Below are 27092 nucleotides of genomic sequence, written 5' to 3'. Positions count from 1 at the left end.
TGATATGCCTGAAGTGAAGTCAAACAAGATTCTTAACATGAGAGGGAATATATAGAACTCAAAGAGAAAGAGGCAACCAGGAGAGAAATTAAAACCCACAGTCTGATTAGATTTTTTTTTTTCAAAGCATAATCCTTTTGATTTCATGGGAATTTATAATGATGCATCAATATGACTGAAAGAAATTGAGTATGTTACAAGGGCCCTTCTCATGTCCAAGTTAAACTAAATGAGCCATGGAACATTTTAGTATTTTATTTGTGCAAGGTCCCATGATGGAATAAAGAAAAAAGTTGGTTGTGTAAACAAATGTTCTCAATGAATGATCTGACATCTAACCAGCCCTCTTTGTGCAGAGGGCAAATAGTACAGTTTTTCCCTTTTATCCTCGTTAAAAGGAAGAAACAAGGTTGGAGTGCCATTTAACTACCATTTGTTAATTGTTTGCTCTTGTGGTTGCATCCCGCGTGTGGTCTATGGGAAAATTTAATTTTGCACAGATTCTTCTTTATTTACAAGCATTATTTCAATATTTACATGGAAATGATACATTAATAAAAAATATTGATTGCCTGGACAATATTTTTGAGAGGAGGATTTGGCAGTGGGAATCAATTTGGCAAACATATTGTTGTAGCCTGAAAGAGAGGACGATTAGATGTGCCGCTTTTGTTCTGCAGAATATATACAGATCCACCTCATATAGCTTCGGCCCTGCCACACCTCTTTTTAAAAACAAATTTTCTTCTTTCAAGAAGGCAGTTTGCCGAGGTATTAGTTCTGGCTCATTTCTCGCATTGGAGTCTGTTGCGGCATTCCACTCACACATCAAAGACCCTCTGAGACACAATCTGTATTGATGCTTAAAATTTCCCCCACTACCACACTGGGAAACAAGGGTTCGCTTCCGTTCAGGAAAAGAAATTAGGAAGTTACAATAAATGGGAGTGGAAATGATGTAGGTACTAAATGACTGAAAGCATTAGCAGACAGGTAGACAAACTCCATAACTTTGTCACTAGACATACCAACATCTATATATTTACATGAATGCATACTGTAAAAGTGGTTATTTTTGCGTGAGTAATTTTTCGCGCTCAGCTGGGTAAGATGAATTTCGCTTGTTTTTTAATTCTGCAAAATCAAGACACTTTTTATTGAACTCTATGACGTGTAAAATATTCACATGTATTTATTGCACGAAATTACAACACCGTGAAAATTTCCACTTTTACAGTATATGTTCTCAAATTTTTTGCATGTAATGATATGTATCATAAATGTTCAATAATGCCTGCTTTTTTGAGATATATACAAAGAAAGTGTGAGAAATATGCTCTATACCTATTTCACTAGGTATTCTGTGATATTTGTGTCCATTTTAGCTATGGAGACTGGATTATTTGTGGCTTTGCAGCTTGTTCTGTGTTTGGACTTTTCCAATACATATATGTGATTTCCATTATCCTTCACCCTTGAGCCAACCCAGAATCCTTATTGTGGATGGGTACTGCAGAGACTCCAAAGGGCTTTTTACACTTGTAAATTTTTGCTTAGTCCCGTACCAACGGTGGGGCTAAGGGGGGGGGGGGGGGGGGGGGGGCCTTAGCCCCACCGTTGGTACGGGACTATCCTTAGCCCACTTTCTGTTTACACTCGTTTTTGCCAAAGTGGGCTAGCCCCACCGATAGTCCGGTACTGTCTGGCCCTGCAAAATTGGTAGGGTTAGCACCGCAATTGCGGTGCCAAGCAAGTGAGTGTAAACAGAACGATAAAAATTATCCGGGGCTAAGCGACGGAGACGAAGTCCGATCCCCACTGACCAATCAGAAACGAGGTAATCAAGTGCTGCCGGTGCATGCGTGTACGTGTACAGTGCACAGCGTAATCATGAATATGCATGTGGTTTAGAAAGTCCGGGGCTAAGAAATACGAGTGTAAAAAGGTCAGGTTTCTCCTTAGCCCGGGACAAGAGATAGTACGGGACTAATTGGCCAGTGTAAAAAGCTGAAAAAATTGGTACGGGACTAACGATAGTCCTGGGTCAGAGAAAGTCCGGGTTAAGAAACACAAGTGTAAAAAGCCCTCAACTCTCCTGTTTTCGACGGGAGATCTCCGGCAGAAAGCCCATTTTTGCAAAATCTCCCGTTCTCCCGCTTGAGATTTAATTTCTCCTGCCCTGGCTCTGTGTCTCCTGCTTGAAATGATTTCTTACTTAATATCATTGTATGTTGAAAAATATGCCTTAGATAGGACGAGAGAGCATCTAGAACCCTAGAGCTTCCAGGGTCCTTAAGCGGGCCCTGGAACCCGGCCGCAAGGAACTTTGCTCTTCGCGCACATCAAATTGGAGTCTCCCGTTTGCTAGGGGTTTCAGGCGGGAGAATCTCCCGATCAGAAGGTGCTTGGGGTTGGAGTCTCTGGTACTGTTTTGTTGTTGTTTTTGTCTGTTTTTTTTTTTGCATCTTGATTTGCTGGAGATTGGTTAAGAAAAGATTTTATTTGTAACAATGCTCGTTTGCACCTCAGGCAGTTTGTGTATAATTGTATGTTTAGTCTGATTATCTCCATCTCACTACATTTTGTGGTATGCAACAATTTGTTTTCCCTTCACCTGTGTAAGATTTGTATGAATATGATTTTATTTTCTTGCCATTTATATTTTATGGTTTATATGCTCTTTTGTGTATGAAAGTCATTCAAGTCAGTCACTACATAGTGCTGGCTTGATATTCACTATTGCAGTAAATATGGTTGCATGTGCAGTACATTCTTTATAGAAGTTAACATTTTATCAGAAATGTGATATGAGGGTAGCATGCATTTACAAAAAAAAAAAAAAGAAATTTAAAGTTGTTAAGGTGAATGATATAAATCATATATTGTATGAACTCATAAACACATTTTAAAGGAAAACGTACTATGTGCTTCTGACATATTCTGATAGAAATAATTCCTTATGTGAAATTCAAACTTTTACTTTCAAGAGGAAAGGCATTTTGTTCCATTGTAACGTCTAAGACAAGCAAGAAGACGTAATTCAATACTGTGAAGCAAGATATTTTTGCGGCATGAAATTTTCGCAAATTGTCACTGGCATTTCAATGCATGTAGTGTAGACAAGAACTTTCACATGCATTTTAATTTCATTAATCTTGCCTCGCGAAATTTGCAAAATTAAAATGCACGCAAACATTTCTGGTTTTACAGTAGCTGAGAGAGAAATATATTATTATTTTTTTTACTGTATTTTCCAGGCATAAAAAACATGTCACGAATGATAGTGACTTAAAGCTCATGTGATTGGAAGTGGGCCATTTCTTGATGGCTGGAGGACGCAATGTGAGCCGATTTATTGTCGATAAGATTGGCCTAACTTTCTGAGGTATTGCATGATTTTTTTGCCAAGATATGTCTTGTCTCTAGTAATTGCTGTTTTTTTTTAATGGCATTCATGTTCTGGGATCACCAGCTCTTTGCTTTGACTTTGTGCCAAGAGACAACTAAAATGTCTTTTACATGGATTATCACAGCTCCATTCATCACCTTCACTTGAACAGTTGCTGTCTTTCCTCCGACACTTGGGTGTTCTGCCAGTGACACATGATGAATCGGAGGTCATTACCCCTGCATGGATGGGTGGGGGGGGGGGGGGGGGAGGGGATAAGAGGGAGGAAGGAAAAGATTTCTTACTCTGAAGAGATAATGTACTAGTCGTTTGGATTCTTATAATCATGCCGGTTGCTTCATCTTCAAACTAGAGAGGCACTTGGAGAGCATAGACCTCTGCCAAGCAGCTCATTTCCACCCATACACGCATGCTGAAAATCGCCCAATTTCCCAATGATAAAAGACACCTTTTATAGTGTCTCTGAGTCTACCTTACCAGCTTCCTGCTGCGCCTCGAACGCGTGCTCAGTGCCTAAATGCACACCTGTAATACATGCAGTTTGAACTTCCTTGTTTGTTGGCCCTATTTGACAGTGATTATCCCTAGAAAATTCAAACAAATTCCTGTATCCAGATGATGGTCTGGATCACTACAAAATTTAATCATGTGTTCCTTGTGTCATTATCATCTTTTCCTGTAAATTTCATCCAAATCCTTTCTCAACTTTTTGAGGGTTTTTTTTTTTCAAACTGACAGACAGACAAACCAACACTGGCAAAACCATAACCTCCTTGACAGAGATAACGGTTATAATTGTGCAGTGCAGGTACTTGAGCACGTCAATAGCGCTTTCATAGGGCAAAAGCCGTCGCATCACTTTTCCCTGCCGTGCTTTAATAATATGTGTTCATAATGTGCACCTGTGTTTGTACTCTGACTACACATGCGAATGTTAGTCCGAACCAATAAGCCTGGCCTTCTGCGAAGTGTGAATGAGGCGACTCCCGCAGATGGCTGTGTCTTGGTTCATGCCATTTATACGTCCGTGTTGTTGCACTGAAACCACCCTGAGATCTCATGTGAGATTGATAACAATAAACTCTCTCGCAAAGTGTAACAGTCCAATCTGTCAGATTATTATTTTACCTTCAACATGCAGGTGCATCTGACCCATGTCACTGACCGTGCATCATAGGTGAACCTGATAATTTCAGCTGGTTGTCATGGTAACAATAATCACTCCCGCGGAGTACGGGCAAGCTGGAGTTAGTGGCATTTCGGATTGTAGTGTGTGTGATGTTGCATCATGCTGATGCTAAATGTCTTTAAATCCCAACTTGATTCAGAGAACAATAGTAAATAATTGTATATATATGTGCAACTGGGTACACTTCATCTTCAGGCTATAGTATAAGAATTATTGTAAAGCACTTGCTCACACACACACACACACACACACACACACACACACACACACACACATTTCATGTAATGCAGTTTGTTAGGACATCGAGGTGATACATCACTGTATGGCATTCTCAAGTGCATATATCAACTTTGCGAAATCTCTCCCCACGCTCCCCCGCTCCCCCCCCCCCCCCCCATATCTATGATTTCAAAAGCCAGTGCAGCTTGTTGAGATAACTGTAAGAATATCACAATACAAAATTCTGGAAAAGCTGTTCTCATTTCTTCCACGGGAGGCAATTCAATCTTCGATTTTGCTACCAGCAGTTCACAAAACGAAAAATGCCAGTAAACAAGTGATATAATCACTGAAAGTGAGAGGTTGCACAAAATGAGGACTGCCTGATTCAAGGCAGCGGTCCTTGTTTGCGAGACGTTCAGCCGTAGGTGGATTTGGCCAGTTTGGGTTTCCGTGCGAGGTGTGCGGGCTAATGGAATGCTGATTGCGATCGATATTTCACAGTTTTGCGGCCATCTCATGACATTTGCGCGAGCAGCTAGCAGCCACCGGAAAAAAGAGATCAGAAAGAAATGAAGGGGAAGATGCTTAGAGCAATTTATTTCCTTACTTCCATTTTTTTGAGATGTTGTGGAGTTATTGCAGTAAAATGTTCACCAATGATAAATGCTACTCCAAGTCATAATCATCTATAGGCAAGTAGCATTTGAAGTGTATGCCAAATGAGGGCTTGCATGGGGATAAAGGTAAGTTATCGTTTTAGAGTTCATGAGGCGGACAAAGTATATTTATTCGTATGAATAGTGAAAAACACTTGACAGTTTTTAGAAGGCTACGAACACGTCACATAATGCAGAGTAGTTGATTGTGGTTTTTAGCGTAGTACAATGATTTCTCCCATGCATATTAAACCCTTAGTAATAGAATATTGTTGGTTCTCTTGAGTAATCATGCCAGGGTAATATCCTATAAAAAAAAACCCAAACATTTACACACACAAACACAAAATTGTTATTGCACATTTGAGTTCCCTAAATGGAAATAATAATAATTATATGAGACACGTTCATGTCCGGGGATTGTGTTTATTAAGGTGGATTCATTTGCCAGATGTAGTACTTTTTTTTTTTTTTTTGATTTGATATCAGAGGAAGCCAGTGGCAGAATTATTGCGTTCTGCACTTTTCAATTTCGCATGCTTGCATAAAAAGGGAAAACCCCTAAATTCAACAAGAGTGGATTGCATTGTGATAGACATTTCAGGAAATGCTCTCTTGACTTGGGTTCTTCAATTTTTTTTTTTTTTTTGCAACCTGCTTCTGTTTTCCTACCCCCTCCCCCATGGTCACATATTAAAGCTGTTAAAACATAGTTCTCAGAGGGGCTCTCAAAATTCATGTTCCACCATTTGGAATTTGCGTGCAGTATATCAGAAGGCTCTACCAAGAAACTTGTTTCGGTGACGCTGTTTTCCAGGATAATGAGTTATTTTGGAGAATCTTTAGATCTAAAGTATGAAATGATGAAGGTCAGTGTACCCGACATCTCAGTGCAGTATATAAAGAGAGTCTGGCCAACTCAGTTTTCGGCTTATGAGTTTTGAAGCCTGTGATTGGTCAAAACTGGTCCCGTGATCTTCGTGGAGCCATGTCGTTACCAAAGTGTGCTCATACGCAGTGTGCATTGTTCACTACCCCTTATTTGGCTTGCTTTCATTATTACGTCTGAGTATAGGCGCTAACCTTCTAACGCGTAATACGCTGAGTAACAGCATGGCGTCCAATTTTAGCGGTTGTCCAGACTCTCGTTTTATATGGCACTGCGAATTCTATTCCTGAAGCGCCCTCCCCATTCAGTAGTGGGTATGTAGAATGCTGCTAGTACGTGATGATTGAATCATGCACTGGCAATGGTATTGAATCGCATGCAGCTAACCAGCTGCTGCATGCATGGGAATGGATACTGCTGTAGCCGGATATATTGCAATCAATGTAATTGAATATGTAACATCACATAGCAACCATGATCACGTATGCTCTGAGATTGAATTACTTCCGACGTATCTGTTTGGGTAATATTTTGCATTTTCGTTTTTGCCCTACTGAAATTGTTTTATCAGAGCATTATTTCGCACATTTCTTATGCATATTTGTACATTTTGGAGCAAAAACGACAGTTCTGCAAGCTTATGAGAACTACGTTTCGCCTTTAAAGGTCCAGTTTACCATTGGGAGAAGTGATTTTAAAAATGTTCAAGATATCACATTTGATGCATATGTGTAGGTCTGTTGTATCACAAAACATCCTACCATACAAAATTTTTGCAAGAAGGCCTAAATTATAAGGAGATATCAGTATTTTCTTCAATAAACCATAACTGTAGACGGTTAGATCTGGAAGAATTCTTATTATAACTATTGTTCACATTTTGCGTATTTAACAATACTTAACATCTATTAAAAGGACTCAAATTTTTACAGTGGTTGTTTCTATCCCTAACTCACAGTTCAGAACTATTTTAAAGCACTAATGCTGGGTTTCTGTTTCATCTGCAAATGGTAAATTATGCCTTAAATGTGAACAACATCTAGTATTTGTTTCTGAATCATGTAAATATGTCTACCTATGATACACTGTAAATAGTCAATAATATGGTACATTGTGTGCTGCTATTAAAAGAAAGTTTTAAAAAAGATAGATTAATCAAGAATATGATCAAAGACAATGAGTCTGTTTTGTAAAGATGTTTGCCTTTAATGTAATTTGTAATAATTGCAGGCAGTATGATAGCAGTAACTGGGCAGAAGACAATCAACTCTGAGCATCCAAGTCGTTGCCATGGTGACCGCAATTATTGCAATCTGCCAATGATCGCAAACGTCTTTACCGCAATCATTTACGGGAAGATTTGTGTCTCTTGCGAGATGCATCTTCGGCCATGCGTTCGAACTTCTTTATTTCCATACTTTTCCCCCCGAGGGGAAATGTATGTTTCTGCCAAGGTGTAATTACCGGGAGAAGATGACTCTTTGCGCTTTTAAAGGGTTTGATCTATCATTGGTTGGATGTGGATACATAGAGACATTTTTGTTTCTTTCATCTTCAAAAAAAGGAAAGTCAATAGACAGGGACATAAATTTGCATTATTATCTCGTATAGTAATCATTGATTATTACCTCTGCCAAGGAAGGAGGTTAAGTGATCATCAGCATTGGTTTGTCTGCTTGCAAAATAACTCTAAAAGTAGTGAACGGATTTGAATGGAACTTGCAGGAAAAGTCGATAGTAACGCAATGAACAGATGATGGCATTTTGGTAGTGATGCAGGGGATTTGTATGGATATTTGAAGGATTTTTGAAAGATTGTTTTTAATCTTTTGGCAAAGAGATTTTTGGTGGAAATGAGTTGCTGGCTTGGCGGATGTCTGCGCTCTCCGAGTACTTTTCCAGTTGATATATAGATCATATGTAAGCCTTGTAAGGAGATTGGTAAGAATATGAAAATGTATTTTTATTTTGACAATCCATGACCAACTCACTTGTGTGTGGCATTCTGATGATAATGCACATGAAGGAAAAAACAACAACAACAATACCTTTGAAGCATTTTTTTTTGTGGTCCTGAAAAAAGGTGAAATGAAATGGTGCATGGCAAATCTCGTAGTTCTGCACTTTAAACTATTCTTGAGGGGGGAGAAATAATTCTTCATCCTCCATTCTGAATAATGTGCTGATAAAAGTATTCTCATAAAACGGACATCAGGGACTTGGCCACAAAGAATTGTTGCTGATGAGAAACTGATAAAAAAACTTTTACCCTCGTAATGTACTTGATCACAGAACACATTTTGTCTTTGCAGTGACAATAGTAAGCAAATAATCAACGTTGGTGAAGGTGATGGGACAAACTATCACTTCCGAGGCGATCTGGATGTAGCTATCTTTCCGAAGCGCAGCTGAGGAAAGATAGCGTACACATTCAGATCGCCGAGGAAGTGATAGTTTGTCTCATTGCCTGAAACTAAAAGTTGATTATTTGCTTTATATTCCACACCTATATAGGGTCCTAGAAATCCCCATTTTATTCCACATCTGAAACCGTTTTAGCTGTCTTTAGGTATCCTTAGGGCTTAGACTACATATGCGCGTAGATGACAAAACTGAATTTGCTGCGCGCATCGCGCGGCACCGAAGTGAAAGTGCGTGGCACTGTGTACTATCAAGTGACCTAGGTCACATGATAGTCCACAGTGCAACGCACTTTTATTTCGCGCGTACTCATCTTGCGTTAGGACTGTGTGGACTGTGTGGAGATCAGCGAAACAATAGGGACTATCAACATAGAGTGTAACGAACTTTTCTTCTCTGGTGATGTGATGGGCAAAACTACGCTTCATCACGTGATCAGCTCTGGACCAATCCTATTGCAACATTCTTAGTATGTGGAATATAATACAAATTAATTCAGAGGTAATGTTAATAATGTAATCTTACCCTGTATGCAAATAGACTGCCAAGGTGTGAATGTATGACATAATGGGACACACGGAATGAATTGGTACAGTGTGGGTGTGTTCCCTTGACAACAGTCGTGGATAAACTGAATAGATGATATTTGTTATTACAAATGATCATTAGGAATGTGAACATGACAAAAACGTTTACTAGTAAAAAAGACAAAAAAAAGTGATTGAAGCGCAAGATGCTAAGGATGTACTGTATATAGAAGAAATGCTGTTACGTTTGTTAGGCAGAGAGAGGTTATTGTAGGGAAGATGGAATTTTGCAGCATATGCTCAACGGTGTCACAAGATGTAATGCTAAGCGCTGTATGCCCAATCCATATCGATGGAATTTGCCCTGCGAGATGCGGATGACTTTTGCGATGGAACATTTCACACACAGTGAGCACGTGCGTGGCCCCCCGTGGGCAGTTTGCTTCAGTGGTGATGCCACCTTTTCGTTCGGCGATGATGCATCAGGGGGAATAAGAAGTATGGAGGAGGGGAATAGGGAGGAGCCGGGGTGGGGAGGAGCCGGGGGGGGGGGGGGGGGGTGAAGAAGGGGTGAGGGGAGGTGAGGGGGGTATGATAGAGGGCAAGTTGCGTCCCTGGACATGCAGAATACACAGTGCGATTATCCTGCTCATACCTTGCCCATGCGAAGTGATTCTTTTTGCCGTTGCAAGGAACTCACTGCTAGAACTATTATGCACTGGTATGGGATGCCACATACAGGGTGGTCTATCCAGAGGGTTTGAAATACTCTTGTAAGGGAAGTTACAAACCTCATGGTGATGTTGAGGGATTTAGAACACCCCTGAAAGGGAATTTCAAGCCTAAAGATGTTCAGAACATTCTGCTTAGTCTAGGCAACGTAGGTCATCATTTGTTAGATGTCACAGTATTGAGCCTATGAGTTAGTCAAGGTTTTCTGAGTGTAAAACACACCTTCAATATGAATATTCTGCTACCTGCAATGCAGATGGCACCTTGCACTATTGTCTTTGCCACTTGTTTGTACTGTAACCTAGATTTTGAGTTGTCTGATGCACTACCGGTACTTCCCTGAATTCCAGGTTTAACGCATTGAGAAGAATACAACATTTACTGTATAAGTTGTTATTTTCATGTACAGGTATTTTCGCGAATGAGGAGGTTACAGACATTCCAGGAGACGTTGTTTTTGTGAATTTTTATTGAGGCTATCGTATTAGAGCACTACAGACATAGCGCATGGCAACATTATCGCATGTTATGAAATTCCCAGTCCAGCAGTGATTTGCAAATTTCTTGAAACATAAACTTTCACAAAAACAACAGCTTATGCAGTTTTTTAATCAGTTGTGGCAAGAATCTCGTTGCCCTGTCTTTGTGCTGTTTGCCATTTTTTGTTTTTTTTTTCCACAAGGATGTAGGGGGGGGGGGGTGGTGGTGGGGGACATTCCGAGAATGTTCTTTCCTTTTGAAAACATGACAAATGTTCCACTATGACATAATTATGTTTATCCAAGCAATGACTGGTATCTTATTTTTGACTGACAGCTGGATATAACATTCAATTTTGTTGAATTCCAGGTAGCAACAGTACAGTTTGTTCAAAATGACTTTGCTCTGATCATGACATGTACATCTAAGAGTAAAATATAGCTCTTGAATTTCAGCATTGTAGGTTATACTTGAAAACATATGTCAAAGCTGTGGACTGTAAGTTTAGTGCTTGTACATGGGTTCAAAGTTTGTTACGATAGTGAATTAACATTTGGTGGAAACGTTTGGTCACGCTCTCAGATTTTCTCTAGGCAATGAGGGTAAAGTGCCTTACCTCAGGGTGTGGTGGCTGCCGGCAGACTTGAACTTGGGACCCTACATTTTAGAGTCTGTTGCTTTATCCACTGATCTACAACATGTGTGCTATACCAAGTGGAATGTTCCATGTTTTTTTCGGGGGGGGGGGGGAGAGGAGGGGGAGTAGTGAGGAGCAAACTGTACTCTGACAGACCCCTTTGTGCTCCTCACTGTGCCAAGTCCTGCGCTTTACCGAAGAATCTTTGTGCCTCCAGAGGAAGACAGTGATTGATTGTCCATGGCTTAGCGAGTTATCTACATTGAACTGATTAATACAGATACATTTCAAATGCTGTGGCATGCTGCCTGCAGAGATGGAGGTACGGTATATTCGTGCCTACCTCATAGCTCAGTTTACGAGCTTGGTCTGCATCAAGTCTTGCACAGCCAATCAGCAGCCGGCAGGTGCTCTGTAACTTTTTTTAACAACCAGAGATCGAACAGAAAGAAATCGGTGAGGTTTATAGCTACTCACCAAAATTGGACAGAAGAAAAAAAAAATTCATGGACTCTTTAAATTTCACTTGTTATCAGAAAACAATGATAAGGTTCACAATCATATCTGCGTATGAGATGGGAGGGGGGAAGGAGTAGTATTTCAATAACAATACTGTGCTTATTCCAACATCTGATGGATACAAAGTATATGAATGTCAAGGGCAAGTTACGCAGTCCGTGAGAAATAGTGGAAGTCGATGAGGCTGAATGTAGCGAGGTCTTGTGCCTTTATGAGTTTTACAGATGCATCTTGCCAGACTGGGGTAGGACCTTTAGGGCTAAGCATTGTCTGAATTCTAGCTTACAGAAAGTGCCAATTTTGAGATAGTATTTTTGGGAAGCTAGCGTGGCCTCTGGCCTCTGCAACTTCTACACTAGCCGCATTTACACTTTATACTAACATCGCGATTTTTAAAATCGCGATATTTTGGTTCCACCGTTTATACTTGCGCAAAAGCATGCGAAGTTTGAGCTTCACGAAACATCGCAATTTTTTGGTCGGTAGTGCGCATGCGTAATTTACCTCTTTTCAACACGGTACCTGAGTGGAAGCGCGCGCTATTCTGTTCGTTTTCACTGCAGTGCAGTATATTTTGATCACAGCTAGCTGGTTGGAACGTTGAGCCAGGGCTTTTTGTCAGTACAATGCACACATAAATTTGTGCTTCTCTTGACTGTTTACTTACGGTAAAACTATATAGCTTGCTATATTAGATCACATACGTAGTAGGTGTGTAAAACTTCATCTACAGCAGCATTCAGGAGGATCATGAAATTTCGCCGATATGACGAAAGTGAAAAGTAGGACTTGGAAGTTAGGACTGGTATTTTATCAGGCGACAGCAAGAACTCACACTTGTTATGTACTCCTGTATTCCACAAACAATGTACATGTATATCAAGAGCAGTACGGGCACTCCCACAATCTGAATCAACGCATTTCTTGGAGAACTTTATTTTGTTAAGTCGTCATGGGGTGATGATACGTGGTTGGAGAACTTCAGGTTTGCTACTAGTAGTAGTTTTCATGTACTAGTTTCATCTGGGAGAGGGAGGTGAGAGACCACGAGCCTATCGAGGATCGGCCGTTTAGAGTGTTTAGACCTGTACACAGCTGTCTATATCGTGTACTAGTACTCTGGCCAGTGACTGACGTACTCTCTACGCATTCCAAAGAGGGATTGGGAGCGCACATAAACTTCCAGTGCAATCCGATACCGAAAGTCACGTGATGAAAAATCGCGATATTTCTGCAGCTTGGGTTTACACTCGCTAACTTCGCCTCAAACTTCACGATGTTTCAAAAAATTGCACTCCGGCTGGCGATTTTTATGGCGATGTTTCGAGGGCGTTTGGGTGTAGTTGCTCAGCAACTTACACCCAAATGTCGCGATTTTAGAAAAATCATGATTTTTCCAAGCAAGTGTGGCTGTTTATGGCTGTTTTATGGCTGTTTCCCAATAAAAGTTTTGGGGTATACCTTCTGTGGAAACAGCAAAGATTACCAAGCCATCTGAAAGTAGAACCGTAGTGTCCAATCACAGACAGGCTGTGTGACTGCGGTGTTTTTGGTGGACAGAGAACGCGGTCTTGTGTGTTTGGTACTCGGACAGCTTTGTAGTCTTTCTTCCTGTTGGTCAGCAGCTCTCATCTTTTGTCCACTATGTGCACAGGGCTATAAAAAAGACTCAGTTGTAAATTATTAAAGGGGCAGTGTCACTTTCAAAAATTTATGAACTTAAAGGGCCACTTGTATGTGATGTCATCAGTTGAAATCAATAAAACATATAAAAAAAGGTTTGTGTCTTTGTTTGTAAAGTTTCCCTCGAAGGTCTCATTTTAAAATTGGGAGTGTTTTTTTTTTTTTTTTTCCAGTTGGTCAGAGGAGTTGTAAGATCTGTGATGTTGCACAAGGATTAAATATATGAAACAGTGGATACAATGTACTTCCATCTTCTCATTGTTAGATCATAACTTTCCTTACTGTGTATTGAAAACATTCCACTCCTGGAACTGCGTGCGCACACATGCAAGCGCAGAAAGGATTCTGTGTTGGTATATGCAGCGCTCCAGTGTTTGAGCAGCAAGGACGACAGCGAAGAGGACAAACTGAAATGGCAATGAAAGTTGGCCTGGCTTTAATGTGTTATGATGGGTGTTCAGCGAATGGCCTTGTTCCGTTTGTTTTGGACACACATTTCCTCGTACCAGATATTGTATAACCGTTTCCTGCCGCTGGCTAGATTATTGGATTATGATGTGAGAGCAATGCTATTGAATTATCAGTGGCTTATAACTTGTGGCAGATGGTAAAGTGACTACAAGTACTTTGTAGAGCAAAAAAAAAAATCTAACTTTTTTTTTTTAATGGTAGCGGCCAATTTGTTGTCCTTGTTACCAATTATGTAGTGCTCAATATCATGAATTCTGTATTTCAGTGCCATAAAATGGAGGTAAATGAGGTCATTTTGTGTGTGTGTGTGTGTGTGTGTGTGTGTGTGTGTGTAGACTGACGAATCTGTATTAACATTTTCTGGCTCTACAAATATCCGATCAAGATGGAATGTTTTGACATTTTGATGTTAATGTGGAAGAGAATTTGTACACATATGATCAGTAATTTGCAGTGCACAATGCTTCACTTACTTCTCACATTTTCCAAGATGGAATGAGCAAATTTAATGGTGTTGATCACCTCTCTCTTTGCATGTGTATTTGTATTGTACCTTGCTTTAATGCCAATTGTCAAACACACATCATTCTGCGAATTTTGTTGATTTTTTTTTCCCTCCCCCCCCCCCCAGCCATGCATTGGATTTGTTTGTTTCTTGGCTCATATATAAATTGTGTGCTACAGACACTGTAAGCTTTCGCAAGAGGACAACAAGATTTATTTGCGTGTATTTGGTATAATTTAATTTGGGATTAAAAATCGTTGGCTGAGGGTAATTAAGTTGTCATTATCAATCACTCAGATATGATATAGCATCAATCAGCGGGATATATGTATGCATTTTTCGTGATCCTTGATAATCCTGGAGCTAGTCTAATCTGGCAGACACACTACAAATCCTGTATGCACCCACATACAACCTGTAAGCCTGTTCCAAAGTAATTTGTTATTTCCTTGCAAGTAGCATGGGTGGCTTAAAGAGTGGCTTAGCATAAGTTTCATCTATTCTGCAATCTTTATTTTTTTTTTGTCTTGCTTGATTTATTTCTTGAGTTGCTTCTATTGATTGTTGTGATGTAACAGTATGCTTTTTGTTTTTGTTTGGATTTTATGGGGGATTCTTTTTAGTGATTTTATATGTTTTGTTACCCAAATTAGAGAGAGAAATAGATTAAAGGTTAGTGAAAGGGATTTTTTTTTGAAAGGATGTAGGTACCATGTAGAGCTCCAGTTATACTATTAACAACCTGTTACCCCACAGTGTTTTTCTTGTATTTGTTGTTGGTGTTGTTGTTGTTGTTGTTGTTGTTGTTGTTTTTTGCTTTTTTACGGGTGATTGAGGTTTCCAAGAATGTTTCCTCTCAACTGCACTTTTTTCACCTCAAAGTATATTTATCTGACAAAGATGCCTTGATTTCTTTCTCAACTTTCAATCACTGTGTGTAACTTCTGATGTGGGCAAATGAGCAATTACAATAGGATCATTTCTTTCTTTTTTAAAATCATGAAATCCCACTTAAAGAGAGTATAAGGTAAATAATATAAAGCAAATACCAAAAAGTATGTGAAACTTGCTCTGTGTGAAAGATTGATGGCCGAGAAGTTTTTGCTTTTATGGTACTCTTCATTGTGGAATTCTTGTTAGTAAACCTTTTGAAGGGGTTTGAATTGTGCTTGCCTGTAGATCCGGCTGTCGAGTCTGTGGAAATGTCACCCTGTGCTGTTTTCCAAGCGGTGTGCATTGATTTAATATGAAATGAACAGTTTTAGTGGTTGATATTGATTTCCAGTGTGTGCCGTGATGGCCATGAGTGAATGAGCGATCATAATTGAAGCAAAGTAAAAATGTCACCCTCACTCAGACGTCTGCGGAATCCCATGCCTCCGATCATGGTGCATTTCCGCATTCTGCGACGATCAAAGATTAGGAACTGAGGCCTGCTTGAATTGAGAATGATAGCAGTGCTTATGTGAAATGTAGTGTACGGGTGATACACAAAGTGAATGACATAGTCACTTCATATATTTATGAATATTCCATGAGATAAAAAGAGGAGGAGGGCAGTAGATATGATGTAACGAGGCATTGTTGCTTGTATTCAGTTTTTTAGTGAGCTTATTTTGTTAATTGTTCCACTCCAATCTGAAAAGTTTAATTGGCAGAATGCACATGTATTTGGCAGTAAACTTTTGCAGACAAACTTTGTTACAGATGGTGTGCATTTATCTAATGCCTACATACTTTATTGTCCATATCTATTTCCCTGTTTTATATGGCTTGTCAGAGTACATGTATGCTGAAACAATGAGGGTGCTCAGTTTTTATCATATTATGCATCTGTATCTAGCTATCTTTCTTTCTACATGTAGAATGCAAAACATAACATAATACAGTTCTGGGCACTTACAGTGATGTAATGAAATGAATTGCTTGAAGTTTTGGCAAGAGTGTGATTCAAGCGTAATGCATTAATGTTGTAGTGGAGTAGAATAAACAGTCAGGGCTTGAAAAAGAGGGGAGGGGAAGGGGTCCAAATGCTGCACGGAAGTCATCAAATGACTTTACCCTATGGCTATTGTAGCTGGCATTACTTGTACGCCTGCTGGGCGGTTTTCAAAGAAACGGCGGCAATATCCAGAAACAGGAGGAACAAATCCTTGGTGCGGTTCTTGGCAAAGGCGTAGTTTGATTTGTGTATGTGTGTGTGTGTGTGCCTGACTGTCTGTCTGTCTGTGGAAAAACAGATGGAATTAGGCTGAGTAGGGACCGTTGTCATTCCCTCATTGCATCTAGAACTGTACCGTCCATTTAAATAAAAGCTTACCTTTGAAATTTCCAAGACAACCAGAGGTGAGTGGAATGATATTTAAGATGCAAATTCCCTTGCCATGAATGCCATGCCTAGGCCATGGATGTGCAAAAATGGAGAAAGTGCGTCTCAAGGCAATATATCATATGTCTAACTGGACTCAGGAGAATTCCCAGAGCCTCCATCCACCATAAGGAAAGTCCCTGTTCTTCCATTTGTATTCAGACTCGGTCATGCATCACTTTGAGCATATAGAAACCGATTGTAGTGGGTACTTAGAAATGTTCAAATGATAAAGCAGATATGTAGGAACCTATATGCAGCTTTATACCATGTTACAATGCACCACTTGAGCACTAAAAACTCATCATGGTGGCCACTGTCAGAGTGTTAAATGATAAACTATGTGAAACAAATTAATTAGCTTTCCTAATTGATGTAAGAAAGCCTGTCTAAGATGACATTTGATTGCAGTTAGTATGACTGGCGAACTACGACCAATTCAAGAGGTTTTGGTTTTCACTTTGTCTCTTTCATGTCTGCAGTAAGTGTGCTCTTGAGAGAAGTCTTGATCTTAGTTGTAGAACTATTGTTGCTTTTATTACAGGGCAGATATATTGATAGGAAGACATATATCAGCTATGCATATAAGATAACACATTGCTATAGGTAATGGAAGATCGACAGCTGTTTTTTCCTTAATCAAGCAAAACAGTGCCACTACAAATGTACTCATTATTAGCAGTCTTAGTATGATGTTAGTTTGTAGCAATATCAAAGCCAAAAAATAGTTTTGCAAAGATACTATACGACGTATGATTGACCTATAATCCCCATTCTCCCCTTTGCACTGTATATGTCTATATAATATAGGGCCTATATTATAGATATTGACTAAAGATGTTTGTCTCATAAGCCCATTGGGATAGGATACGATTACCGGTATATTAGGGCCGAATGGTGTCTGGCATGTGCATAATGTCTGGAGAATAGATTGGCTGTCAGTCGGTTTCCTGAGGATACCGTAATGCTAATCAATTTACAATTCCTTGAGAATATATTAGCCTGTTCACACACGCACACACACACCCAAAATAATGGTGTTTTAAAATTGATTTTTGCAATGCGATGCAGAAAATGTTAATTTTTGTGTGTGGACACAAGAAAATCACTGTCGTATTTTTCATCATGATATGAAAATCTTGATTTCTTTTTAAAACCCCTGCGATGATTTGCCTAGTGCTGTTTGGGTGAATGGCACACAAGTTACAAAATTGATTTATTAATCCCACGATCCCCCTCGCTGCACTAAGTCAGGGATGAGGCTGCCAGGGTCCAACGCTTCAGTTGTCGGTAAGACATGTGCAGGTCAGTGATTTAAAGTGCTTAGCTTGCTGCTGAGCAAGTTTTTTTTTCTTTTTCAAATTCATGATGCAATAATAAGTTGTTGTTTGTGTGTGTGTGTGTGTGTGTGTGTGTGTGTGTGTGTGTGTGTGTTTTGTTTTGTCATGTGTGAATTGGTGTTGAATAAATTAAATTTTGCATCGCGATCCAAAAACCAATAATTCTTATCTGAATGGGCCTATTGTATTCTAGTTTAGGAGGGATGGGGTTGGGGATCGGGAAGGGACATACAACATGCATGTGTAGCTTGTGACTTTCAATATGATATTGCTGCCAGGAATCAGCTCATATACAGAGAGGTAAAAGTAATAATAACACATAAGTGCACAAGTGACTAAAATGCTTATGAGCTGTACCATATTCTGCTTTTTTTTGGGGGGGGCGGAGGGAGGAGGTTGGGATGGGGGAGGGAGGATGAGGAGGGAAACTGATGGATGGGATAAGGAGACTAGACTGATTCTCTTGATTCACCTGTATATTTATAGAGACTTGGAATGAACAGTATGTTTTGTTTAACTGAGTACATCCATGTTGTAATCAGGGGGATAAAATGATAGTGAAAACAAAAAAGTTACTGCCGTGTAATGTATAATCTCAAAATGCTGCTGCCTATTTTCCCTTTGTAGGTAACTGTTTGTAACTTTGTACTAGTAACTTTCTGTGTTTGATCAAGTTCATGTGAGTGTGTAAAGTCACAACATATAGGTGAAGAGTTGACAGTTCCTAAGTGAACACTTTACATTTAATTACGTGATGGGCCAGTCAGTTTTTACTTCCTTGTTCACTTTTATCTCCTTCGACCAAATTTCAGTGAAGTCTGTACAGTTCCCGTATCCTTCCCACTTCCGATCGTCAAATTACAATTCAATCCTCTGTATTCCGTGTATGGCAGATATACATGTACATCCGTTGCTATAAATATCGAATGGTGCAGGATGGCAGAACGATATTTGAGTGTTTACCCTTGTAGGTGATATAAACACCAGTATAGGAGACTCTGTTGAAGAGGATATGATGTATTGATGACTTTCCAAGTTTACAAAAGTTTGTTTCCTTTTGAAACCAGTCACATTTGCTGTATTACCAGATTCATATGCGTGATGCCATTTTTAAATGGCAATATCTCCTGCCCTATAATCCTGCAAAAAAAAAACAAAATTAGAATTCCGACTCCAGCCCTTGTCCCAACCTGCAATAATCATAAACCCTAATCCTGGATGGTAATCTTAAACTTCAACCTCAAATCCTTTTCTCTATTTGTTTTAGGTCGTTGTTGGTTGTGTTTGTTTGTTGCTGGGTTTTTTTAATCTGGAAAGGGAAATATTAGTCTAATGAGGATGCATAGCAAATTGGATCAGATGAAATGGCAATTTGCCATTTTGAGATTGTGAATGATGTTTGCTTTAATTCCTGCTGTCCCAACAAAATGTCGCCTGAACAATGCATGTATTTGAAACATATTTGGCTCAGTTATGGACAAATGTTTCCTGCCACGTCAGCTTTTTGACCCACGGACAAAATATTCCTCTCATTTAAGAGAAAAAAAAAAAAACATTGTCCCTCAATTCTAGTTTCTAGAACTTCAGAACCTCATGATGTTTTGTTGAGAGTGAGACCATACAACAGAGCTCGGTTGTTTTCTCAGATGTGAGAAAGAAAACATAATTCACTGGGGTCCCCCCTCCCGTGATTAAGAAGAAAAATATTATTGAAGAATCCATCATATGTTTGAAAGGTTTGATGTAGAGCAAGCATAAAGACACAAAACATTTGGCAATCTTATGTCGACACAAATGTCACTAGTAATTGTCAGTCCAACCTAACCATGAGTTGTGTGTTGAGCACATGCATGGCGAATTTGTTACAACTTCGCATCAATGTATCATTGGCCAAGTACAACCCCTAAAAGTAATGCATGATTTTGCCAACAAATTATTATTCAGAAACATGGGCATTCATTTCTCTAAACAAAAAACTTGGGCATTATATGAAAAAGGCATGTTATCCACTTTTTGGCAATTTCTTCACTTAGAAAATATAAAAAATCTGGACTATGACATTGATAAATGAAGCATTGTATCCACTTTTCCAGGCATTCGTAGTTGTCAAGTAGGAAATAATTCTAATGATGCATTACAGATATTCTTCCCCTGAGTGTACATTGCAGTGTTTGCAAAGTCAGCGGGGGCTATTTGAAAGCCAGTCGAAAAGCAAATGTTGAACATTAAGTTCACACATGGTAGAACCCAAGTCTTGAAGGAGGTATCATGAAAGAGGAGATGATTTATCTCAGCACGTCAGTGCCTCAAGTCCGTGACCCTTTCACTCTGTTTGATTAAAGGGAGTGTTTGATAATGTTTGAAATCCAGTCTGAAAAGTACATGTATGCATGGCGTGGTCCCGCTCCCACCATATTGTTGTAAGAATTATAAGCTACAAATATTTTATACTTGAAATAAATTGTTAGATGCTGTAAACAAGAGAAAATCTCTAGCCCCATTCCCGAGTAAGAATGATTGTGGTTTTGTGGATGGTGAAGCAAATATCAGTCTTATCTGACTCTATTTACACACATCACATAAGCAAAAAGCAAAAACAACAAACAAACAAAAAACAAAACAAAACAACAACAACAACAAACATGAAACAAGCAAGCAAAAACACACAAAAAGCACTGTTCAGTTCTGAAATTAGCAAGTTGTGGGTGGGGAGTTCAGTTCAAACTCTGCTCAGAGGCCCTTCTTCTTCTTCTTCTTCCAATCCTGTACAGAACCTCCATGGCCCTTGAAGAAAGACTACAGTATCACCACTCAAAACTTGTATATCAATACTAGTATGTTTTCTGGAAAGGAAGCTTGTCCATCCTCCAGTTAAAGTGTATAACATAGTGTTTTGCCGTAGTCAACCACACCTATTTAAGTTCTCAACATACTGGTATGGCTTGTAATGTAGACCCAGACATTGTTCCTGCTTTTACATCAGAGTGATAGGGTTTCAGCCGGTCCATTTTATCCAAAGGTGTATGAGGTCTGTATTGCATCAGGAAGTTGACCTTGTTACCAGGTGCTAGTTCCTTTTACAGATGATTCCAACTTTATGTTTCAAGCACACTTACCTTCTTGCTAGATGCCAACAGTTTTGGCAGCTGCCATTTGTGGCAAAGGGGTATATTGAAGGGTAATTGAGAACGTGCATTATTCTTTTGCTGGCCCAGAAGATCTCTCGTGTCAAGCAATGAGAGAATGTCAAAATCTCCCTGATTGGGTAATTGCCATTGTCGAATCTAATCCAGGTATCACCCAAGTTTAGTATCTCCCTGATTGCACTTTATAACCTCCATTATCATGATGCACAAATGTTGGTAGCTCAACATGTACATTGTATGTACAATTATACTTTCTGGTTTTAAGAGTCAAATTGAACACGGAATAGGTTTTGACATCAAGTTATATTATAGCCATTTTTTTTTTGTTGTTGTTGTTGTTGTTGTTTAACTCACTGTCTTATTGGCAAGATGTTAATAAATTTATCAGTGGCAGACAGTTCCCCCACTGTGCATTTTTGAAAAATACTGCTCGCAACAGTGTTTGCGATGCATCAACGTGATGATCAAAGATCAAAGATGAATGCGGCCAGGAAACTTTGTGAAGTGGACAGGGCAAACGAACGCCCCATCGTGCCCCGGCAAGAACCACTCGAGTTTCTGAATTGGTCCGTATGTCACTCTGCCATCACAAATGGGATAAATCAAATTCTCGTAACGTCCTAGATCTTGGTCGTGCAAGTAGTGTGTTCACAAATAGCTGAACACACCCAATGTGTCTTTGCTCTGGAATCTGCCATACTTTGTCTCTCAGCTGTAGAATTTCACCCTTCAGATATTATGCTGCAAACTGCACTCACCAATCACATGCCAGTATGATTGACAATGGAAAGTGCTGTATCTATCTTCATCGTCTATCATTATGTCATATTTGCACTTTTGATTAACCATTAACAATATTCACCCTGTCCATGTACCCAGTCAATGTCAGTTTCATTGTCAAGCAGATCAAGCCCTTTGATTGAGTATCATACAGATGATATGGCCTTGATTTATATTGAGAGGATATATTCATGTCTGCATTTCAGTACCAGTATTTCGTCGGGTGCCCGTGCATTGGCCGCTAACGCAATACAAATTGTATTGCATTAGCGGCCAATGCACGGGCACCCGACGATTTTCTGTCTGTGCCAGCATGGTTGACCCTGCATGTTCAGTTTAGACACACGTCAACCATGTAATAGTTATTTTCATGTCCTTAAATCGTTGTTGTTTTTGAAGTCATGTGCCTACAGTAGTTCTAGTTTGCTACCTCGTGCTGCGTTGACTACTTTGTTTTCATTCAAAGAATGTATCTTGAGAAATCGGCTCTTTGAAATGAGCTGTCATCTGATGTTTTTTTTTCATCTATTTCTCTTTCTTCGCATCAGACACGGGACCAGGTGTGCGGGAGAGGTGGCTGCCCAAGCCAACAACAGCATCTGCAGTGTGGGTGTGGCCTATAGGGCTGGAATAGGAGGTAAGTGGACCACGCCTTGTAGAGCCTTTTTCCTATTAGTCTGGCTCCCAGACACTTGTATTTCACCTGTCCACATTGTATTCATTTAACTTGTGGAGGACGAGTCCCAAGTATACTTGGGCAAGTGTCTGTGGGAAATGTGTGTTGTAGCAAAATGAGCCTGTCCTCAACGGGTTAATGTAACCAGCTCTGGCTAAAAGCAGTGACTGCATCCTGTAGCCATCTAGATCTGGACCACAGATGAATGGGCTAGGAGTCCATTGTAGGAGAAATGCTGTTACTTCCCAATGCATAGTGTACCATGTAGCCGGGATTGACAAAAGTAATGAGTCTGATACTAAGACTAAGCCATTCATGTGACCAGATACCAGAGGGTTATCGTTTGGACTCGACATAAATCAAAGAGGTTTCACTGCAGCCATAAAGACGTGTAGAGAGGCTTCTTCTCGCCCGACAACCTCTGTGGAGGGAATTTAAAGCAAGCCTGGAACAACTCCTCTCTCACAATACAAATATCACTCACTTGCAGGACGTGACCCTCCTTCAGAGATGTTACAACTGTTCCCATAATCGAAACATGCAAACAAAAAATTTGATGAGACACATCACAGGTTAAACTCTGACAGAGCTATGAATTCATATGAGGACCTTTTTTTATGGGGGGGGGGGGGGATGAGGTCGCATTTAAAGTTACAAGTCAAAAGTTGAGGGCAGAGTCGTGACATTACTCACTTGATGATAAGATGCTGGCTATTGTCAAGTTAAACAAGTCTCTCGGCGCCAATAGAGCTTGAGAGAGAGAGATAGAGAGAGAGAGAGAGAGAGAGAGAGAGAGAGAGAGGTTCCAGGGCGTGGAATGTTGACTGGTCCCTGGGTTCCCTTTTGGGTAAAGTAAGGGAAACCCCCACTCTGTGTTAGGAAGGTGGCTTGTAAAATAAGAAGTAATGAGTAAAACAAGCAGGACTGGTAAAGTTTCGCTGAAATGGGACAGTAAAGAAATTGAGATATTGCAGAGACTCCAACTCTACTGGTCCCTGTGGGAGATCCCCCACTTTGAGGCCAGTTTTGCAAAATCTCCTGCAATATCGGCAAGGTTGGCCTACACCACACTCCTGATGTGCGCTCTGCATACATAATGGTGTGCATGTGATCAGAGTCTCCTGTTTGCTAGGGGGTCTAGGTGGGATAATCCCCCTATTCAAGAGGTGCTAAGGGTTGGAGTCTCTGGTATCTGGAGTTAGTCAGGATTAAATACAAGCTACTGATGTCAATGCCTCACAGATATTTCACTGGTTTGCTTGAAATCAAATTATGACAGTATTCTCTTTGTCAACGATATAACCTTCTCCCTAGGACAAAGTCATTATGGCTAGTAGTAGTGTAATAATTGTAATAATGTTTATGGTTAGTGCATGGCTGTGTGTGACTTCCACACACTGCAACATGCTCTTTGGAAGACTGGGCTCAAACCTCAAACCCATTTACTATACGATGCCATTGGCATTATGTACAGTACAGTTACCAAATGAAATGTCAGAGTTAAATGGGTTGAAATTTGTCTTCCTGACCCAGCCTTTAGCAAAGTACGGGTGTAGTGCTGACATACTGAAATCAGTGCATATGTGTAGGACTACAATGTAACACAATGAGGTAAACACAAACAGGAAATTCCAAGGATTTTCATGTACAGTTTTAAATACTAGTTCAACAATGGTTGTTTGTTTCAGTGATCCTACAAAAAGATTTTCAAAAGAGAAAAGAAACAGAACTTCTCCTAACTGAGCAGTGAACTCAATGACCCCATTGTTCAACAGACAGGAAATAAAACTAAATGTTACAAGCTCTGGTATGTCTGTCCTTTGTGTAGACAGAAAATGCCAGTAAGGTTAGATGTAAACAGAAACAGACAGAAAAATAACATTTGTTGATAGGTAAATAATTTAGTGTTGCCAGACACTGCTTTTTCCTTTTGGGTTCTGATAATGTAATATGCTTTGTGGCAGACCATGTTAGACTTCAGATTATGAATTGTGGACAATAGACATTCATAGGGGCTGTATTGATATTAGATTCGTGCTTGCTTGACAGTGATGTGTTGAATGCACCCATGCCACATCTGATTTTGAAGATTGTAATGGAAATGTCAAACTGTATCAAATCTATTCTTGTGTATCCATGCCTGAAATTTGCTCTGTTCGATATCCGCTTCCAGTGAATGCTCTGCCGTAATGAAGCAGCAAACTGTTCAATCGGAATTGCATACACTAGAGTTACACTCCACTCCTACTAAATTGTAACAATGGCTCCTCACTTTACGAACCCATTTTGTTCCTTTTGAGGATGATCAGTGCGACACAGCATGGTCGAACAGATTCAAATTGCATTGGGAATAACAAACTAATGCAAACACAGATTTGTATCGGCACAGTACGCGACGGCGTTGGAGTGCAAAGTTTCTATTTAATTGTCGAGCGGAAGGAAAACAGAACCAGCAAAAGAAAAAAAAATCATATCGGGTAATGTCAGACAAGAAAGCAAAGTAACACTCAATCAACAGGACTCAATGCCAACTGTATTCAGTTACAGCTTCTTACACCTGGCTACAAGGGACTACTATGTGTACAACAAACTCACACAGACAATAAATGCCATTGGACTGTGTCTTGTGGCAAATACAACAAAGCAAAGTGAAATTCCAGAACCGAGTGCAAACAAATTGACACGAATTTGTAAATCCGAACGAAAACAACTTTTCCATATTACGGTAATAACAAAGCTAACATGCATGTAATGAAGCTTACACTCTGTCTATGGACCAACACTCTTTTTGTTCCCTTCTTTACTCTTTTGTTGCCAATTGATCCGAAATAGAATCTCCCAGGGCGCCTTGAATTTCAGCAGATATTTATAGTATGTGAACTATATTTTATTATTTGCAAATTCAGTGAATATGCCAGTGGCCAGCAATGGTTAAATTGAAAATTGTTTTCTTTGTGTGTGTGTGTGTGTGTGTGTGTGTGTGTGTGTGTGTGTGTGTGTGTGTGTGTGTGTGAAATGTGTTATATCTGTATGAAACAATGGAAACTATATAATATGTAGAATTACAAAATCTTCAATTAAGTTTGCAATTCTGTTAATATGATGGCAACCAGTTCTAAAACAAGATCATGGAACTAAAAATCTTGCAAAAGACGCACCCATTGTTTTGGCCTCATTTTGCAAACCACAGCGGGGGAGTTATGAAATCCCTCTATCTTTATCTCCATGGCTCTTTCCCCCCTCTTCCATTCTTCTCCATGAGTGTGGATTAGGCAGAGATTACAAATGCAGTGAAGTAAATTTCTGGTTCAAAACTTGTTAAAAACACCAAAAAAAAAAAAAGGAAGAAGAAAAAGAGCTGTGGATGCCTCTTGGCATAACATGCTAAAAAACTCAAAAATTAGTAAATAACAAAAACAATCCAAAACGAACTCCCAACACAAATAGAAAAATGATGCTGATGACTTTCCCCCCGAAACTGTTAAAAAATATAGTTTAGAAACTTTTTTGTCTTTCTGTCCATTGTTTAAAATCATTTTAAAGAAAGAGCCCTTGACTTTTTTTTAAAATTGACACACACACACACACGCACACATACACACACACACACACACACAGACACACAGACACACATGCACGCTGTCTCTCTTTCTCTCAGAAGGCAAAGAGAATAATATTACCCAGACCATCTAGGTCAATAACAAGTCACAGGAATGTTTGCTTAAAAAAAAAAAAAAAACAATAATAATTCTGTGGAATTCTATTTGTATTTTTCTTTGTATCATTTTGCCATTGTGACAACAGGTGTTGTTCCAGTCTTCCCACCCAACCATGACAAAACATGCATTTTAAAACCGAACCTTTGAAGATTCATGACTTCTAAGCGAATTCCCCGTCAACAAATTTTAAGAAAACAGGAGATAAGTGGGAGGCTCTGTGCATCATGTTCTCTAAAGTTCAAGGAAAGTATCTTTGACTCATAAAAGCTAGATGTGTGACAAATGAAAGACCAACGAACAAATGTGAACAGGGAAAGGATATAAACCAGGATGTGCATGGTGTCATGTACAGTAAATGTTACATCTGAGTTCCGGTGCCTGCGACTAATAAGGATTGAGGTGCTAGTCTGTTTTCCAGGCAGAGGGATATCTTTTTTTTTTTTTTGGTTCCCTCCACTCTTTGCCCGACGGTCATTACAATTCTGTTGTACTTCTTTGTAAGCTACTTGTTAAGCGTAGAGTGGCATATAATTATTTAAATGTTTGTCATTATGATGATACTGTGAGAGGTTTGTAGACTTTAGCGGGAATACTTAGTCTCAGTACAGGGCTGATGTAGGCATATGTGGATGGGATTACCTCTGATACCGTTAGTCTAAGCTGCACACAAGACATACTTTTCTACGAGATTGCTATCAATACAGACTTTAACCTAGCTACCTC

The 27092-nt window shown here is 39.6% G+C and overlaps 1 protein-coding gene across 1 annotated transcript in view; it reads left to right on the top strand.

The window, feature by feature from the left end:
* Positions 1-27092, top strand: part of LOC139727619 (furin-like) — a 67214-nt gene that overhangs the window by 27093 nt on the left and 13029 nt on the right. Inside the window, exon 6 of the mRNA XM_071638602.1 lies at positions 22523-22611. Within this exon, the coding sequence (XP_071494703.1) occupies positions 22523-22611 (89 nt within the window). The remainder of the gene's footprint in view (positions 1-22522; positions 22612-27092) is intronic.

This window comes from Diadema antillarum, unplaced genomic scaffold (genome assembly GCF_040938485.1).
Source record: "Diadema antillarum isolate AM-2024a unplaced genomic scaffold, OU_Dant_1.0 seq00000136_RagTag, whole genome shotgun sequence".
In the NCBI taxonomy this organism is placed as follows: domain Eukaryota; kingdom Metazoa; phylum Echinodermata; class Echinoidea; order Diadematoida; family Diadematidae; genus Diadema; species Diadema antillarum.
Note: the sequence above shows the minus strand (reverse complement) of the source record. Positions and strands in the feature narration are given on the sequence as shown.